General features: G+C 40.9%; 1 protein-coding gene across 2 annotated transcripts in view; it reads left to right on the top strand.

The window, feature by feature from the left end:
- The first annotated feature begins 258 nt into the window (after nt 1–258).
- Nucleotides 259–18,384, top strand: part of HSD17B12 (hydroxysteroid 17-beta dehydrogenase 12) — a 167,571-nt gene continuing 149,445 nt past the window's right edge. For both annotated transcript variants that reach the window (XM_025358283.1, XM_025358282.1), the window contains exon 1: nt 259–684. In XM_025358283.1, coding sequence (XP_025214068.1) covers nt 525–684 — 160 coding nt within the window. In that variant the 5' untranslated portion in view covers nt 259–524. The remainder of the gene's footprint in view (nt 685–18,384) is intronic.

Below are 18,384 nucleotides of genomic sequence, written 5' to 3'. Positions count from 1 at the left end.
TCAAGGGATTCGCCCGCTTCGGCCTCCCAAAGTGCTGAGATTACAGGTGTTAGCCACCGCGCCCTGCCCACAAGCCCACTTCTTACTACAATCTTTCCATTCCTAGCGGGTTCTCTGATCCCATTTCCACTTCGAACCTGAGCTCAAACCAGCCTTGATCTGACTGGCCAATCCGAGCACATTCTTCCTCAGTCGCGAGTATGGCTGCAGCCAATGAGAGACCGGGGCGCCTCGGTGGGGTGAGACAGGGCGCTAGCAGGCGGAACCCTGGGGGGCGTGGTGACGGGGGAGTGTGGGCGGGGCAGTGGAACTAGAGTCAGCCAATTGCTGACGCACTACGCGCAGAGGGAAAGACAGATCACCAATAGCGACACGGATATGGTCCCGCGGGCGGGGTTTAGGCCCAAAGTAGTGTCGGAGCAGCGCCTATTAGTGTCATCCTCACCGTCACGGCCGGCGCCCCCTCCTGGATTCATTCATTCGCTTTTTTCATTCACGAAGGTAGTGAGGCCTAGTGGAAAGCCATGGAGAGCGCTCTCCCCGCCGCCGGTTTCCTGTACTGGGTGGGCGCGGGCACCGTGGCCTACTTAGCCCTGCGCATTTCGTACTCGCTCTTCACGGCCCTCCGGGTCTGGGGAGTGGGGAATGAGGCGGGGGTCGGCCCGGGGCTCGGAGAATGGGCAGGTGAGTCGGATGCAGCGCCGCGTCTTCGCTCCTGCGGCGGCCGGGACCAGGCCTGGCCAGTGATGACCAGTTCCGGGCTCTGCTCCTGGCCTTCCCCTCCCCAGCTCTCTTCTTTCTCAGGCTCCTGCGTCCCTCGGGCCCCTCCTGGCTCCCTTGGCTGTCTTCTGCTTGCTTAGACTACTTGCAGAGTTTTAAAGTACGAGATACACTGCTCGCTCAATCCTGGGAATCTAAAGCGCAGCTTGGGGTGTAGGAGAAAACTGCCTCAAGTCCCTGGGGCTTGTGTCCTTTAAGCCATTCCGGGTTCATGGAGCCAGTCAGTCGCCCTGCTGCCTCCTCAGTTACACGCTGTCCTCCTTGGTTCGCCCCTTGTAAGTGTTTTTAAAATAAAGTTTTTCGCTTGGTTTGAATATTGGCCCTGCGCTAAGGATGCAGAACATTCTGTTAACATGTTTGGGCTGAGGACGGAAGACGGGGTGTAGGGACACAGAATTTCAGAAGGCTTTTTGCACGGCGGAATCGTACCTCCCCAGTTACGATTAAGATAGTAATCGTATCAGGATTCGGCCTATTTCATGCAATTTACAAAGCCCCAAATTAAAAGGAATTCTCGCTAAACTGTTCTGGAGTCCTAACGAGTAGCAAGAACTATTGCTTCTGTAAAATGATAACTCATCATGTTAAAATCAGATTTTTTGTTTGTTTGTTTGTTTTGCACAAGGACGTTTGTGGGAAAGAGTATACCCATAAAGAGTGAACTAAATACTTGGAACTTGTAGTCGGAGGATTTTTAAAATGGATGACGAAGGTCAGACTGAAGAAATAGGGAAAATTATCTGCAAGGAAGTTTTTTGCCCCCCCCCCCCGCTTTTTTTTCTTTTTCATCCTATTTTGTTTCCTTCTTTGCTTTATTTTCGTCTCTTTTGGACTTTTTCCCCTTTAAACCAAGTGATTACTTATGGTATGCTTGTGGTCGTTCCCTGAGATGATTATTTATTTTGATGTTTTATGATCGAATGTGCACTTCCTAAGCATTTTATTGAATTTTGGGGCAGTTAGGCATTGCCTGCAGACTGGGCTCAGGTAAGATACACTAATAATGTTACTCCATGTTCTTTGTTTATTCAGAAACATTTAAACAACTTAGTAGGAAAGACATATGTTAACCTTTGGGGCTTATGTTAACATTAAGAGAAAACATCTTAGCAGTGGATATGTATGTGAAATCTTTGCACGATGTGGAGCAACATTATAATAGTGTTTCACAATCACCTGTTTCTCTGAGAAAGAAAGTGTTCAGCTGGGTGCGATGGCTCACGCCTGTAATCCCAGCATTTTGGGAGGCCGAGGCGAGTGGATCACGAGGTCAGGAGTTTGAGACCAGCCTGGTCAACATGGTGAAACCCTGTCTCTGCTAAAAACACAAAAATTAGCCGGACGTGGTGGTGCGCGCCTGTTGTCCCAGCTACTCAGGAGGCTGAGGCAGGAGACTCCCTTGAACCTGGGAGGCGGAGGTTGCAGCGAGCTGAGATTGCACCACTGCATTCCAGCCTGGGAGACAGAGCAAGGCCCCATCTCAAAAAAAAAAGAAAGTGAAGTTTTCAACTTGGTGATAAAAATTAAGATTATGATTTCCCAATTGACTTGCCCACATTCTTCATTGTCCGTTTTGGGAAATCTGTTTGAGGACTTTTGCTGTAGTTACACAAGACAGTTATGCCTTAGGGAATTTTGTCAAGATAAAATTTGTAATTGGTAAGCAAAGACTAATGTTAATAACTTGTTGTTTTCTTTTCTTTTTCTTTTTTTTTTTTGAGACAGGGTCTCGCTTTGTCACCCAGGCTGGAGGGCAGTGGTATGGTGGTGTGATCATAGCCAACTGCAGCCTCGAACTCTTGGGTTCAAGTGATCCTCCCACGTCAGCCTCCTGAGTAGCTGGGACTATAGGTGTATATCACCATACAAGCTAATTTTTTTTGGTTTTTAGTAGAGACAAGGTCTTACTGTGTTTCAGAGGCTGGTCTTGAACACCTGAGATCAAGTGATCCTCCTGCTTCAGCCTCCCAAAGTGCTGGGATTATAGGTGTAAGCCACCATGCCTGGACTTTTTTTTTTTTTTTCTGTTTAAAATTGACCATATTGATTGATTATTCAGATAAGTCCAAGTCATCTACATATGAGTCTATAGTAAAAGGCAAGTGATGTAGCATCAGAAGTAACATTTGTGTTGAAAAGATTTGGCCCCAGAGGAAGGATAATTGATAAATTAAGGGAAGTATTTGTATAAGATTTAGATATGAAATTTGAACTGGAACACTGGAACAGCAGAGGATCATAGTATCATAATTGAAGTGAAATGCTGACAGGTTCAATTTACCCTGGGTTGTTGGAATTTTTTTTTTTAAGTGCTTAAGCAGAAGAAGTGATCTTAAAAGAAAATACTTCCTTTATCTTCAAATTCTGGAACTCTTCAAAAACAAAATTAAGAGCAGCTCATCTTAAACAGGTTCTTCATATGAGTTAGAGAGGTGAACTGAAATAATTTGAAAAACAAACTAGCAGAGATGACACTTGAATAATTGGAGTTGTGATTAAAAATATTGTTCTACCAAAGTTATGATTTTAGAATTGTTGTATATAAATAGTACTAGTAAGTTTTTTCCTACAAAATTACTATCTTAATCTCAAGTCTCTGTTCTTATGCAGCCTTTGAATCTACTTTCTAGTACTAATATTTAATATTTTCCTCTTTATAACCACTTATATATTTTAAGTATTTTATATTAGCATATGTTGAATTGATAGTATATTTTTATTCTTGTTATTCTTAGTCTCTTCATGTATCTTCATGTGAGTATGTTTAATCTGTCTGCCTCAGATTTTAGGATCTGAGGGGCAGAAAGCGTGGATTCTCACTTTGTCTTTTCTCACAAATTGGCTCTTCTAAACTTAAGAACAAAAACTTTGAAAAAACTTGAAATACATGCATGCTTCACAATCAGTAAAAATATTCTAGGTAACAGGTTCCTTAGTGTTGTTAGACTTTGAAGACTGTCCATTATTTGGCCCAGACTCTAATTTATCTCCATCTCCTGGTCAAGAGCTGGGCCATCTCTTTTTCCTAGTTCTTGCCAGTAGCATTCCCACTCAGGTGAATCCCCTGTGTTCCCTACACCCCTGGCAGGTGGGTTTAGCCAATTTAGTAGGTAAGACTTCTTTTTCTGTCATTGTTACCTGAATACTTCCTGTATTTCTTAGGAGAACAAAAGGAGATCCTGTGAATGTGGAGTTTCAGTTGTTTGAAGGTCAGTGTAGCAAGTAATCAAAAGGAGATTGATAACAAAGGTGGTCAGTTTGTATTAAATAAAGGAAAGAACAGTCACTGCTATAGAGCAATAAAAAATGTAATCTGTAAAATGTGGTTTGAGCATAAATACATTTTGCATGTATTTGAGTAGTTTCCATTACTGGAGAGTTCATCTCAAATGATTGCTATTGAAGTAAAGTGGAGATGACAGATGCAAAGGCAAGGTAAGTAGACTTCCAATGTCAAGATATTTTATTACTTTAAACATAAGACAGCACTCTGAGCACTTATTTTTAGTTTTTAATGAAGAGGATATTGTTCCACGCAGTGAAGAGTAAAGGATCCACTAATCAGTTAGTGAGTTAGATTTTTTAAAACAACTTTAGTGAGATATAATTAATATACCATACAATTTGCCCATTTAAAGTGTACAATTCAAGGTTTTTATGCTCACAGGGTTGTGCAACCATCATCAAATCCAATTTCAGAACATTTTCATCTTCCTTAAAAGAAACGCTGTACCCATTAGACTCCTCACTCCCTGACCCCCACCCGCTCCAGCCCTAGTCAACCACCAATCTACTTTCTGCCTACGTAGATTTGCCTGTTCTGGATATTTCATATAAATGGAATCATGCAGTAGGCATTTTTTTTTGGTGAGTGGCTTCTTTGATTTTTGCATAATGTTTTCAAGTTTCATCTATGAAATCTGTACTTCATTTTGTTTGTATTGCTGAATAATATTCTGTTTTGTGGAGTAAGGTTAGATTTCACAAAAAGTCTTCAACCCTTTGTTTTGCCCTCTGGATATTTTTACATTAGCAAATCCCTAAGATGTTGTAGCTTCTGGTTGCTGATGGAACTCATTTGGCTTTGTAGTATTCCAAAGTTCTCCTAATTCAGTAGATAGTGAGGACTTAAAAATGGCAGGAATGGTGCAGTTCTCCTCTGGAAAAACCATTCATGAAAACATGCTTTGCTTAGCCATGCTCGAGAATCAAAGAATTCTCAAAATCACAGGTGTAATCACAATTTCTGTTTTCACATTGGTTAACTGCACAGGGTTAACCTCAAATGACTGAAGAATACGTGTGTAACTAGAGCTTGTTAATAGTAGGTGTCTTTCTTTAACAAGAGTTTGTGATATCACATAATTTGAAGAATTATATATGAAATGTTAGTTACTTAAATTGACAACCCAGAAGAATTATTAATAACTATCATTTATTGAATGGGTGCTTGAAATGTGCCAGGAACTTGAGATTATTTTTAACCTCTTTGAGCTGTGCTCCATTGTCCCCAATGGACAGAGGAAGAATCAGGGGGTTAAGTAAATTGCTTTCATTGTCTATGGTTTCATAGCTATTAAATTGCAGAGTCAGGATTTGAAACCAAGTCATCCGTTCTGCAACATTCATACACCATACGTTGGTGATGGGCCTACAGACTGGATGCATACTCGGGAGTAGATTTCTTTATACCTACAAACTTTATTAAAAGCTTTTTGATTGGCCGGGCGCGGTGGCTCATGCCTGTAATCCCAGCACTTTGGGAGGCCGAGGCGGGTGGATCACGACGTCAGGAGATTGAGACAATCCTGCCTAACACGGTGAAACCCCGTCTCTACTAAAAATACAAAAAAAAAAAAAAATTAGCCGGACGTGGTGGCGGGCGCTTGTAGTCCCAGCTACTCGGGAGGCTGAGGCAGGAGAATGGCGTGAACCCGGGAGGTGGAGTTTTTTCAGTGAGCTGAGATCGCGCCACTGCACTCCAGCCTGGGTGACAGAGCGAGACTCCGTCTCAAAAAACAAATAAACAAAAAAACCAAAAACCAAAACAAAACAAAAAAATCTTTTTGATTGAAGACACACTTTCAATTTTTAAAATTTAAATTTTTGTTTTATTTTTAAGAACAATCTCAGACAAAAAGCAGGCACAATTTCAAATTTGCACATTCTTGATTTTTCGGGAAGGATTGCAAAATAGTTGGCACATTTTAGGATCAAGTAGCTTGGGATTTTCTTCAGATTTGCAACCATGAATCTTGTTGTGGTATGAGAAAATACTGGAAAGTTACTAAGGTACTTAACAAAGCAAAGGGTTTGACAGTCATCAGAATGGCAGGATTTGACTTCGAATGCTATTTTCCGTTTATCGCTCTGGCATTCTTGAAAGGATATAGTGACTCCCTGGAGGCCCAGCTTGGTAAAGGTCATATGCTTGCTGTTGACATTCTAGTACTAGGGCATGGATACCTATTCTTACTGGCGAGCGGATGTTGATCGCAGTAGTCATTACATGGGTTATATTTTTCACAGAGGCAGGGAAGGTGAGGGAAGGCAGAGAAACAAACTTAGTCATAAATGTTTTTGAATATTTGTTCATTCTGCCCTTTGGCTCTCAAAAGGGAGTACATGTGCCTAAATGGAACAAGTTCTGCAGATTAGAGTTAGCAGGGCAACTTTCAAGTACTAGTGCTGGAGTCTACATAAGAGGAAACAGATGCAACTGAAGGATTGGACCTAAAAGCATACCTTTATCTGATTTGGAGGAAAAACCAAAGAGGGAGGTTTCCTGGGATTACGGATCCTGAGTCTACACTCCCTGAATATCTTCTTCTCTCACTCCCCTCCCCACCAGCCCCCATTGCTCCACCCTGTTTTTTTTGTTTGTGCAACACTAACTTTCCTGTTTAGAGGTCAAACCTGAACTTGGAGACCCAAACCTAGACTTGAATTCTAGCTTCCCTATAGATTTCATAGGCTTATTGTGAAGTGTAAATGAGAATACTTATTCTCTGCAAAACAGATAGTACATAAGTGCTTGATAACTTGTTATTAATAGTTTTATTAGCGTTAGTAACATTGTGCTCTGATTACCTGAGCTAATTGCCAGGATAAGGTTTAGTAAGAAAGAGTTGATATCTGGGTGACAACATTGTCAGATAACTGAGATTACCATTGCTACTTGCAACTGAGAGTGTTGAGCTTTCAAACTGACTTTTTGTTGTTGTTGTTGGTTTTGGTTGGTTGAATTGAGGATAATTTATATCTTTCAGTTTCAAAAAAAATTTGTCAGAAGACTTAGATAACAAAATTTATAAGTTTAGAATGCATGGATAAATGGATTTGAATAGATCAGTTTCAGTGCCATTAAAAGCTATTTGTAGATAAGGATAAGTTAAATGTATATTTTAAAAATAGTGCATCCTTTATTTCATTTCCTTTCTTGTCACTCTTAGCAAAACAGCATGTAGAAATTCATATGCATGTCATCTGGGATGGATTGAGATTAAGGTTAGGGAGGCAGGGTGAACAAAGCCCTCACTGGGCTTGGAGGAGAGTATGACGTAACGCTATTCATTTGCCCATTTCTCCACCACAAATACTGTTGAGTGCCAACTATAGACCTTATAATAGTCCAATGGGATGGCAAACAGTAATCAAATGAATAAATTGTGCTACGGTAAGTGGTGAGAACCGGATGCACTTGGTCCTGTGAAAATCTGTGAGGGAAAGTTCTAGAGCTGCCCTGGGGAAGCGATGCCTCAGCTGAGATCTGATGGGTGAGTGTAAGTGAGCCAATTGGAGTGACAGGAAGGGCAGAGGGAAGAATGTTCTTGGCAGAAGGAATGTTTAGAGCAGTTGCTAAATTCCTAGGGCAGGAAAGGGCTGGGCCCTCATGAAACGAGGGCTGAGTGACTGGAGCAAGGAAAGGTCCGACATGAGTGCCATGGAACTGGAAAGGCAGGAAGGGCAACGAGCAGGGCCTTCAGCCTTTATCCTGGAGCAGTGGAAAGCAGTTGAGGTGATTTTAAGCAGAAGGGTAACACTGTTGAGTTTGCAACTGTAAGCAGAATTTCTTGTTTCTGTGACTTTCCTAAAGTTATTGCGGGCCCTCTTTGAGAAAACATTGTTACACAGATATAGATCAGCGTAGGTATTTAGATAACCTCAGTTAAAACTGTCTTTTTAAAAATGTCAATTGGCTGGGTGCAGTGGCTCATGCCTGTAATTCCAACACTTTGGGAGGCCGAGGTGGGTGGATCACTTGAGGTCAGGAGTTTCAGACCAGCCTGGCCAACATGGCGAAACCACATCTCTACTAAAAATACAAAAATTAGCCAAGTGTGGAGGTGTACGCCTGTAGTCCCTGCTACTCAGGAGGCTGAGGCACCAGAATAGCTTGAATCCAGGAGGTGGAGGTTGCAGTGAGCTGAGATTGCACCACTGCACTCCAGCGTGGGCAACAGAGCAACATTCTGTCTCAAAAAAAAAAAAAAAAAAAAAAGTGAATATACAATAAAATGAGAATTTATGCTTTTTGTAAGGGACGCCACTTTTGTGCACTTCTTAGTTATCGTCTCTCAGAGACCATTTCTCTCTGGGGGAAAGGTCTGATCACTGTGGTATGGGAAGTTCTTCTCTTACAGGGACTACTGAGTGATGGGGTTGTTGAAACCCTGAAACTAGGTTATTGCTTTGTCATGGTAACTCCATAATACCATGGTGTGGTAGTTGAGAAGCTTGCCACAAATCTGTATCAGAAAGAATGCTTTGTTTTATTTGTTGATTTTTGTCTAGCGAAACAATGCATTCGCCCTATCTCTACCTGGCAATTCCAGGAAAACTATCCAGTTTCTGGAAAGTTATCTTTGCCACCATTTCGTGAAGTTATTTCCATTTAAATAATCTAGTCATTGTGGAAGAGAGGAAGGGCTAGGCAGTTTAAGAACTTGAACAATTGGTGCCTCTCAAGAGTATTACATTGGGAAACAGTATAGCTAACAAACAGATTGGCTTTTGAGTCAGCAGGTGAGCTGTGCCACTAAGCTGGTTGACCTTAGGCAAAAATCGTTAACCTCTGAGCATAACTTCTTTCATTTTTTAGGGGGATGATACTTTTCAGGATTATTATGATAATTAAATGAGATGTAAATGAGGTTCTAGTATAGTCCTTACTATATTTTTATGGATATTAAGTAACATATATTTAAGAGCATCATTTGTTTGTACAGATTACTCTTATTGGATGAAAAGGGATGGTTGAAACTAAGAAATAATTGTAGTTCACTCAGCAGGCATACAGTTGAAAATCTAAAATTATGAACAGATCAATTAGGAGATGACTAGTGTTACTGCATAAAAATTCCTTGCTTGGTGAAAAGATTTACTAAGCCGTTCCTTTACATATAGATCCCCTTAGTGAGTGAATCTAACATAGGAAGGACTTTAAAAAATTCGGTTATGTACAACTTTTCAGTTACATTTGTAAAAACTTTAGAGTTATCTTTAAGTCTTCACCACATACAGCCTTTTAGGAAATCTCATTGACTCTGAACTTCAAAATATCCAGAATCCAGTGAGTTCTAAGCCACCACAGACTCTTGTCCCTCTAATGACAAGTTTCCTATCTCTCTGCTTCCACCTTGGCTCTCCTGTAGTTGATTCTCACACAGCAGCCACAGTGATCCTTGACAAGCTTTGGTCAGATTATGTGATGCTCTGCCTAGATCTCTCTAGTGGCTTCTCATCCACTCAGATTAAAACTCATTATTTGTCTCGTGGCTTTGAACAAAGGTTATTTTATTTTATCCTATTTTATATTTATGTTTATTTTTATTTTTTGAAGCTGAGTCCTGCTGTGTCGCCCAGGCCGGAGGGCTGTGGTGCTATCTCGGCTCACTGCAGGCTCCGCCTCTCAGGTTCAAGCGATGCTCCTGCCTCAGCCCCCACAAGTAGCTGGGAGTACAGGCGAGTGCCACCACACCCTGATAGTTTTTTTGTATTTTTTATTAGAGACGGGGTTTCACCATGCTGACCAGGCTGGTTTTGAACTCCTGACCTCAGGTGATCCACCTGCCTCAGCCTCCCAAAGTACTGAGATTACAGGTGTGAGCCACTGCACCCAGCCTGAACAAGGTTTTAAACCACCCGCTTCCTTCTTCCATTGACCTCTGACCTCATCTCCACTACTCTTACTCCGTTCCACCCACATACACCTCTTGCTGTTCCTTGAGCAGCCTTGGCATTGTTGCCTTGGGGCCTTTGCTTTTTCCTCTTAAGGAATGCTCTTCCCCCAGATATCCATGTGACTGACTCTTCTTACTGTTCTTCAAGTCTGCAGAAGTATCACCTTGTCAATGGGACCGCCCCTCTTACCTATAAACTCACAGTCCTTTCTCCCCCACCCCCACTCCTATCCATTACCCCGCCCCAATTTTCCTTTTTGTCATAGCGCTTGTCACCATCTCCCTTACTGTATACTTTGCTCATTTATGATGTTTCTGTTAGAATGTGAGCAATGTGAAGGCAAGGATCTTTGTCTTTTTTGAATCTCAAGCACCTAGAACAATGTCTGTACATAGTAAGTGCCAATGTACATTTGTTGAATTAATGAAAATATCTGTTAAGTAAGGTATTCCTCTCTCTCTCTCTATATATATATTTTTTCTGAGACAGTGTCTTGCTATATTGCCCAGGCTGGCCTCAAACTCTTCGGCTCAAGCAATCCTCCTTCTCAGCCTCCTGAGTTGCTGGGATTATAGGCATGTGTCCCAGCTGTGTCTGGCTTCCAGTCTTTTTAAGATTAAGGGATAATGATTTCTGTGAATTATCTTCTGTTTTTACATTCTCTTATCAGCTACAAATGTAACAAATATTAGCGGTTTCCCAACCTCTAAAAATGAAATTATTTAATCTAAAAATATAGAGTAACCTCAGAAAGAAGTTCTCCTAATACAGACTCTGGAACTAGATTACCGACTTTTGAATCCCAGCTCAGCTAGTTACAGTGTTATCACCTTAATCTCTGTGTGCCTCAGTTTCCGCATCTGTAAAATTGGGATAATTATAGATTGGAAATATTGATTAAATGGGGCTAACTGATTTAATGGGTGTGGAATAGTTAGACTACTGAGAACATTACCTGACATTTCAGTAGTAAATACTATAGAAATGATAGCAGATATTATCTGATGGGATGATTCTGACTTTATCCACATGCATCTTTTCCCGACTTTCCCTCCAATTTCTAAAGACACTGCATATTTCCTTCTAGATGAGTATCAAAATCGTCAATTTTAGTATGTCTAAAATTTAGCTTTTCTACTATCTCCAGCCTGTTCTGGACTTCCTTATTTTTACTAATTATGTCATCGTCTTGCTAGTCATGTAGCTCCAAATCAGAGATGGCAAATTCTGATGCCTCAGGCAGGTAAAGTAAAATGAGTGACGTGGACCAGGTATAATGCATGTCAAGACACTGTCCAGGTAACCAGGCATGGTCTCTAGTAGCACCCTTGAGCGGCACTGGCACAGTCCTCTCAGATTTTCACCAGCAACCCAAATCTAGATTTTCACATAGAAAGTTTCTTAATTGTTTAGAGTTGATGCAAATTTCCCAGGTTTACTCTATGGACCAAATAAATTATGTCAGTGGACAGATGCATCAAGTGGCCAGTTTGCTCCTTCATCGCTCAGATTCTTTAAGTCTTCAAATCATGCTTTCCTTGGCACATCTAGGTAGGAAATTGCCAAATCTTGCTGAATCTACCACTACAGTCTCTCTTGCATCCATACTTTCCTCTATGTTCTCCTAATACATTGCCTCCCTACCAAATCTTACACTCACTCTGGTGCAAGTTTAATCTACCAGTGAAACCTCCAATCAAGTTACCCCTTCCTTATACCTTAGGCAAACATGTCAGAAGTTTCATAAAGTCTATGCAAATATCAGGCTCCTTGGCCCTTTTGATCTTGGCCTTGTGTCTGTTTCTGATGTCATCTCCTTTGCACCCTTCCTTGGATGCATCCTAGATGACGTCCTGTGTCCCAGACGTGCCTGTGCTTTCCTGCTTCTTGCAGCCTCCAAGGCCTTGCTTGTGCAGAGGCATTTAGTAGGTTTTGGTGGTTGTTGTATGTTGGCCTCACTCTGCCTGAGGTGCTCTTTCTCATATTCCACATTCTTCCTGTTTGTGAAATTCTTCTCATGTTCCAGAGTGTCAGTTGTGACTTTTTGTGTTGAGAGCTTTCTAGATGGTACTGATTGTGCACTTTTGGCACTCTAATAGTATTTCTTGTATTCATTCTGGTGGGCTTTTTCACAGTTTACCTTATTAGTCATGTGTATGTATATGTGTGCATGTATCACTTCATTTGCTCAACAGTGTATTTGCACTATAATATTTCATGAGTGAATTCTTTTTTCCTTGAGGTTCTGGTGTACTTCAGTTGGGAGTTGGGTGTTTTGCTTTAGTTTTCTATTTTTTGTTCTACTTTGCAAAATAATTTGTAAACTATTTTTTCTCTTTCTTCTGAAACCTCAAGTGCTATACATCTAAAAATGCTACATTGAAAATAAACCAAGGCTGGTTAGACAAAGCTGGTTACAGAGTTATGATAGCAGGGCTGTCATACTAGTTTTGAAAGTGTATAATGCACTGAGACTAAAAAGATGTCCTTGAATAGTATTGGTAACAAGCTAACCTTTCTTCCTCTGTGGTATCAGGAAATTACAGGGAGTTACAGGGAACTGAACACTCTGCCACATTTAATAAACATTAAATATAAACTTGTTTGTATATTTATTATTCATTCCCAAATCTTTACAAAATTGTCGTGAGTAGATTTTCCTTTAGTAAGAAAGATTTATCCAATTAGAGTTTTAGTAAAACCTTGCTAATTGGTAAGGCTAATTGGTAAGACTAATTTGTGAAAAATTAAATTCTAGGGTATGTTGACCAAAATGTAGTTTTTAATTTTGAAAATGTGATAAAATAAGTCCACACTTTCTGGAACCACCATTCTTTTTGGATTATTGAAGACTCTGAACCAAATTCCCTGGAAAATCTCTTTGACAGTAAATACATTGAATAGTATGTGTATAGAACCAGAAACTGCTATAAAGTTAATCATAGAGCATTGAGTATATAGTTTATTTGCTTCATGGAAAGAAATGAATACTACAGTTGGTTGACAATTTTTGCACAAGTTTAGTCAGCCATTTTGTGAAAAAACTTGAGAAAATGAAAAAAATCAGGAGGCAGAAGAGAATCATGATAGAATAGCAGAACTGGAAGGGATGTTAGCGACCTCTTCACTTCAATTATTAGGGAAATACATGCTGGAAAAGGTAATGACTTGCCCAAGATTATGCATCCAGTTAGAGAACGGCCAGACCAGACAGTTCAGTGGCAAAGGGCAGAAGTGGTGGATGCATCTGTGGTAGATTGATTAAAAGCAGTGATAGCAGCGATGAGCAGCAGGCTCTGACAGCAAAGTGGAAGAGATTTGTCTGGGTTGAATTAGAGGAAAGTGGCGAGGAGGAAAAGCAGAGGTGATTAGTGGTAGTAATGAGGATGCTGGCAGAACTGGACTTCATCACACATTCCCGAAACTGGTACGAGGCAAGAAACAGTCCTCTCAATACAAAAGCCTAAACTCTTTTATTATTATTATTATTTTATTATTATTTTTTTTGAGATGGAGTCTCGCTCTTTTGCCAGGCTGGAGTGCAGTGGCACAGTCTCGGCCCACTGCAACCTCCGCTTCCTGGGTTCAAGCAATTCTCCTGCCTTAGCCTCCCAAGTAGCTGGGATTACAGGCATGCACCACCATGCCCAGCTAATTTTCATATTTTTAGTAGAGATGGGGTTTCACCACGTTGGCCAGGCTACTCTTGAACTCTTGACCTCGTGATCTGCCTGCCTCGGCCTCCCAAAGTGCTGGGATTACAGGCATAAGCCACTGCGTCTGGCTGAGCCTAAATTCTTAAAGAAATGACATGTACCTTTGTAGCCCTTGAGGACACCATTATGCCATGCTCTTGGTACACCCTACATAGATGTTAAGACCGGGAGGCACTTGTTCATTGTATATAGTGGTGCAAGCTAAGTTAGTTGATCCAATATCTCCTACCCAGAGTCTCAGCTGTGCTTATACCCCAGACTACTGATTATGTTGATGATACTTAATTGCCAAGGAAATACTGCATTTAGTATATGTTCCTCAAGGTGGCCAAAAAAGAGTATAGTATTTTTTTAGAAATTTAAATACCAGTGTGAAAAAATCCTTTAATATTCCTAGTCTGGAGAAAACTTCTTCAGATTGATTTTACTCTAATGACTGGCATTAACTGCTCAAAACCAAGCTAACTTCCAGGAGGAATATTGCCAGCTTTGCTTTACTGATAGCTGAGACTGCAGTCCTGTAGAAGAAGTACTCATACAGTAGACATGCTCCCCTGATCTTACACATCCAATCTTATAATTTTGCTGTGGAACAGGAAGCTACTGCTTATCTGTGTGTTCCAATGCCTCTCACTGCCTGTCATGTGTAAGGAGGGCGATGATCTCCTTATAGATAATGTGAAAAAAAAAAGCCACCTTGGGCTAGACAACAACATTCACACATTCTGAATTAGAGCAGGCTGATTTAATAAAATGTTACTGTAATGGTGACATTTTAATTTACAAAGCCCTTTTCAAGTATCTTGAATTATTTCCATAACAACCCTATGAGGCAGGTTAGGGTTGGTTTTGTTGTTTCCATGTAATATACCGAGACCAGATGGAGATGCAGTGACTGGTATAAGGGTTACACAGATAGTGAAGTAGCAGAAGAAGTTGAATCTAGGTTTTCTGACTAGACTCCATGTTCTTTCTAATTTACTGCCAACGCTGCTGAATAAGGGTGATTTTAAGGCCATTTGGAATACTTGCACATGAGCTTGTACGTGGATACTTTCTCAAATGTTGCTTGAAAGTGCAAGGTTGGCCAGGTGTGGTGGCTCATGCCTGTAATCCCAGTACTTTGGGAAGCTGAGGTGGGAGGATTGCTTGAGCCCAGGATTTTGAGATCAGCCAGGGCACAAACAAAGAAAAGAAAAGAAAAAAAAATTAGCCGGGCATGGTGATATGTGTCTGTAGTCCCAGTTACTCAGCTGGCTGAGGTGGGAGGATTGTTTGAGCACAGGAGGTTGAGGGTGCAGTAAGCCATGACTGCACCACTGCACTCCAGCCTGGGTAACAGAGCATGATCCTGTCTCAAAAAAGAAAAATAAAAGCTAAAGGTCTGTTTATATCATGGCAGTATTCAAACTCATCTGGATCATATGAATCAGTCCAGTGTGCTTGTTAACATTATATTCTAGGGCTTTACTACAGACCTACAGAAAAAAAACTCTGTAAGAAAAAAGCATGGGACCATGTATTTTTAACAAATAAGATGATTCTTAAGGTCATGCATTTTGGGGGCCACGCGCAGTGGCTGACACCTGTAACCTTAGCACTTTGGGTGGCCGAGGTGGGTAGATCATTTGAGGTCAAGAAGTTCTAGACCGGCCTGGCCTGGTCTAGTAGAGATGGTGAAACCCCATCTCTACTGAAAATACAAAAATTAGCCTGGAGTGGTGGCATGTATCTGTAATCCCAGCCACTTGTGAGGCCGAAGCAGGAGAATCGCTTGAGCCTGGGAGACAGAGTGAGACTCTCTCAAAAGATCAAGCATTTTGGGAAACACTGGACTAGCCCTAGAAAAAACAGTGGATTATCCATGCAGGCTTTTTAACCAACTATCTTCTCGATACCAGGGCTTGGTTTGTAATAGTGAGCCACCGCGCCCGGCCCAGATGGCTTTTTAAAAATTATCTTTATTGACCAGGCACGGTGGCTCACACCTGTAATCCCAGCACTTTCGGAGGCCGAGGCAAGTGGATCACTTGAGGTCAGGAGTTTGAGACCAACCTGACCAACACGGTGAAAACTGGTCTCTACTAAAAATATAAAATTAACTGGACGTGGTGGTGCACGTCTGTAGTCCCAGCTACTTGGGAGGCTGAGGCAGGAGAATCACTTGAACCTGGGAGGCAGAGGTTGCAATGAGTCGAGATTGCACCATTGCACTCCAGCCTGGGCAACAAGAGTGAAACTTTGTCTCAAAATAAAAAAGTTAGCTTTATTATGAAATTAATATAAATGATATCTTTTAATGATGATTCTTAAAGAGGCAATAGACTAAAGAGGATGTTCTAATTAGTCTTCTTTTTTTTTTTTTAAAGTCCTTTAAATGATGAGGAAGGAGGAAAATGGGTTTAGGTTCTACCAGAAGAAATTTAGATTTTAATTGGCTATCTGGATGACCTTTGTAGTAATTAAACAGTCGGATTGGGTCATTCCTTTGGCAGATAAATAAATAAATATATTTCTAACTTTTATTTTAAGTTCAGGGGTACAAGTGCACATTTGTTACAAAGAAAAATTTGTGTCATGGAATTTTGTTTTACATATTATTTCATCACTGAGGTATTAAGCCTAGTACCCATTATTTTTCCTGATCCTCTCCCTCCTCCCACCTTCCACCCTCCAAAAGGCCCATGTGTGTGTTGTTTTCCTCTGTGTGTCCATGTTCTCATCATTTATTATAGTTCCCACTTAAAAGTGAGAACGTGTGGTATTTGGTTTTCTGTTCCTGTATTAGTTTGTTAAAGATAATAGCCTCTAGCTCCATCCATGTTCCTGCAAAGGACATGATCTTGTTCTTTTTTATGGAGCAGATAAATATTCATTGTGTGGTGATTATATGCTAGGCCCTGTGCTAGGTCTGAGAATATAGTGGTGAGCAAGAAAGCTATGGTCTCAAAGGTCTGATATGCAGAATCTACAAGCAAGTTAAACAAATTTATAAGAAAAAAAAAAAAACCATCAAAAAGTGGGCAAAGGATATGAACAGACACTTCTCAAAAACATTTATACGGCCAACAAACATATGAAAAAAGCTCAACATCGTTGATCTTTAGAGAAATGCAAAACCACAATGGAATATCATCTCATGCCAGCCAGAACGGCGATTATTAAAAAGTCAAGAAACAATAGATGCTGGCGAGGCTGTGGAGAAATAGGAACACTTTTACATGTTTAGTGGGACTCTAAATTAGTTCAACTGTTGTGGAAGACAGTGTGGCAATTCCTCGAGGATCTAGAACCAGAAATACCATTTGAGCAATCCCATTACTGGGTATATACCCAAAGGAATAGAAATCATTCTACTATAAAGACACATGGACACATATGTTGATTGCAGCACTATTTACAATAGCAAAGACATGGAACCAACTCAAATGCCCATCAATGATAGACTGGATAAAGAAAATGTGGTACATATACACCATGGAATACTATGCAGCCAAAAAAGGAATGAGATCATGTCCTTTACAGGGACATGGATGAAACTGGAAGTCATCATCCTCAGCAAACTAACACAGGAACAGAGGACTAAACACCATATGTTCTCACCCATAAATGAAAGTTGAACAATGAGAACACATGGACACAGAGAGGGGAGCAACACACACCAGGACTTGTTGGGGGGGTGGGAGGCAAGGGAGAGGGAAAACATTAGGACAAATAGCTAATGCACGTGGGGCTTAAAACCTAGATGATGGGTTGATAGGTACAGCAAACTACCATGGCACATATATACTTATGTAACAAACTTTCACATTCTGCACACATATCCCAGAACTTGAAGTAAAACAAACAAACAAAAAAAAGAAAGCCATGGTCTCTATCTCTGCTGGTCTGACAGAAGCCACAGACATTATATAAGCAGGTCCAAAAAGTGTTCATAGGAGCCGGCTATGGGGGCACTAACCTAGTTCAGGGGCTTAAGGAAGGTTTTCTGGAAGAAGCAACATTTAATCCAATATGTGGAAGAAAAGTAGACGATGATGATGTTCATAATGGTAATAAGACATAATGTTTATTAAAAAGCTTACCATGTTCCAGGTACTTTTCTAAATATCTTAATTGACTCATTTAGTCTGCATGTAATTTAATAAGATAGATCCTATTAATATCCCTGTTTTAGGAAAAGAGAGCTACAATATAGAGCGGTCAAGCAGTTTTCCCAAAGTCACACAGTAAGTGGAGGAGCACCTGGGTTTTGAACTGAAGTCTGTCTCCTCAATTTCCTCTCTTAGCCACTATGCTAAATGGCATTGATAAATTAGAGATGGGCAGGTGAGGGGGGCTGGAGGACAGGGGACTATTTCAAGCAGTGAGAACACCTTGGGTGAAGACCTTGAGGAAACAGAACATTTCAGGAAGCTTTTCTAAAAGAAGGTTGGGAGAGCTGGGGCTGAGAATCCTGAGAGGAGAGAGGCAAGAGATAAGACTAGAGAAATGTAGGCAGGGGGCCAGATCCTACAGGCCCTTGAATCTACAGTAAGAGTTTGTTTATCCTAAGGACAGTGGGAAGTTGTTGAAAGATTTTAAGCAGTAGAGTGTCATGATCAAGTTTGTACTTAGGACAGTTTACTCTGGCATTTTGGAGAATGGATGTGGAGGCAGCAGCTCAGGAGGTGGGGAGACCAGCAGGAGACTGGTGATGGTAAAC

Source organism: Theropithecus gelada, chromosome 14, assembly GCF_003255815.1.
Source record: "Theropithecus gelada isolate Dixy chromosome 14, Tgel_1.0, whole genome shotgun sequence".
Classification (NCBI taxonomy): domain Eukaryota; kingdom Metazoa; phylum Chordata; class Mammalia; order Primates; family Cercopithecidae; genus Theropithecus; species Theropithecus gelada.
Note: the sequence above shows the minus strand (reverse complement) of the source record. Positions and strands in the feature narration are given on the sequence as shown.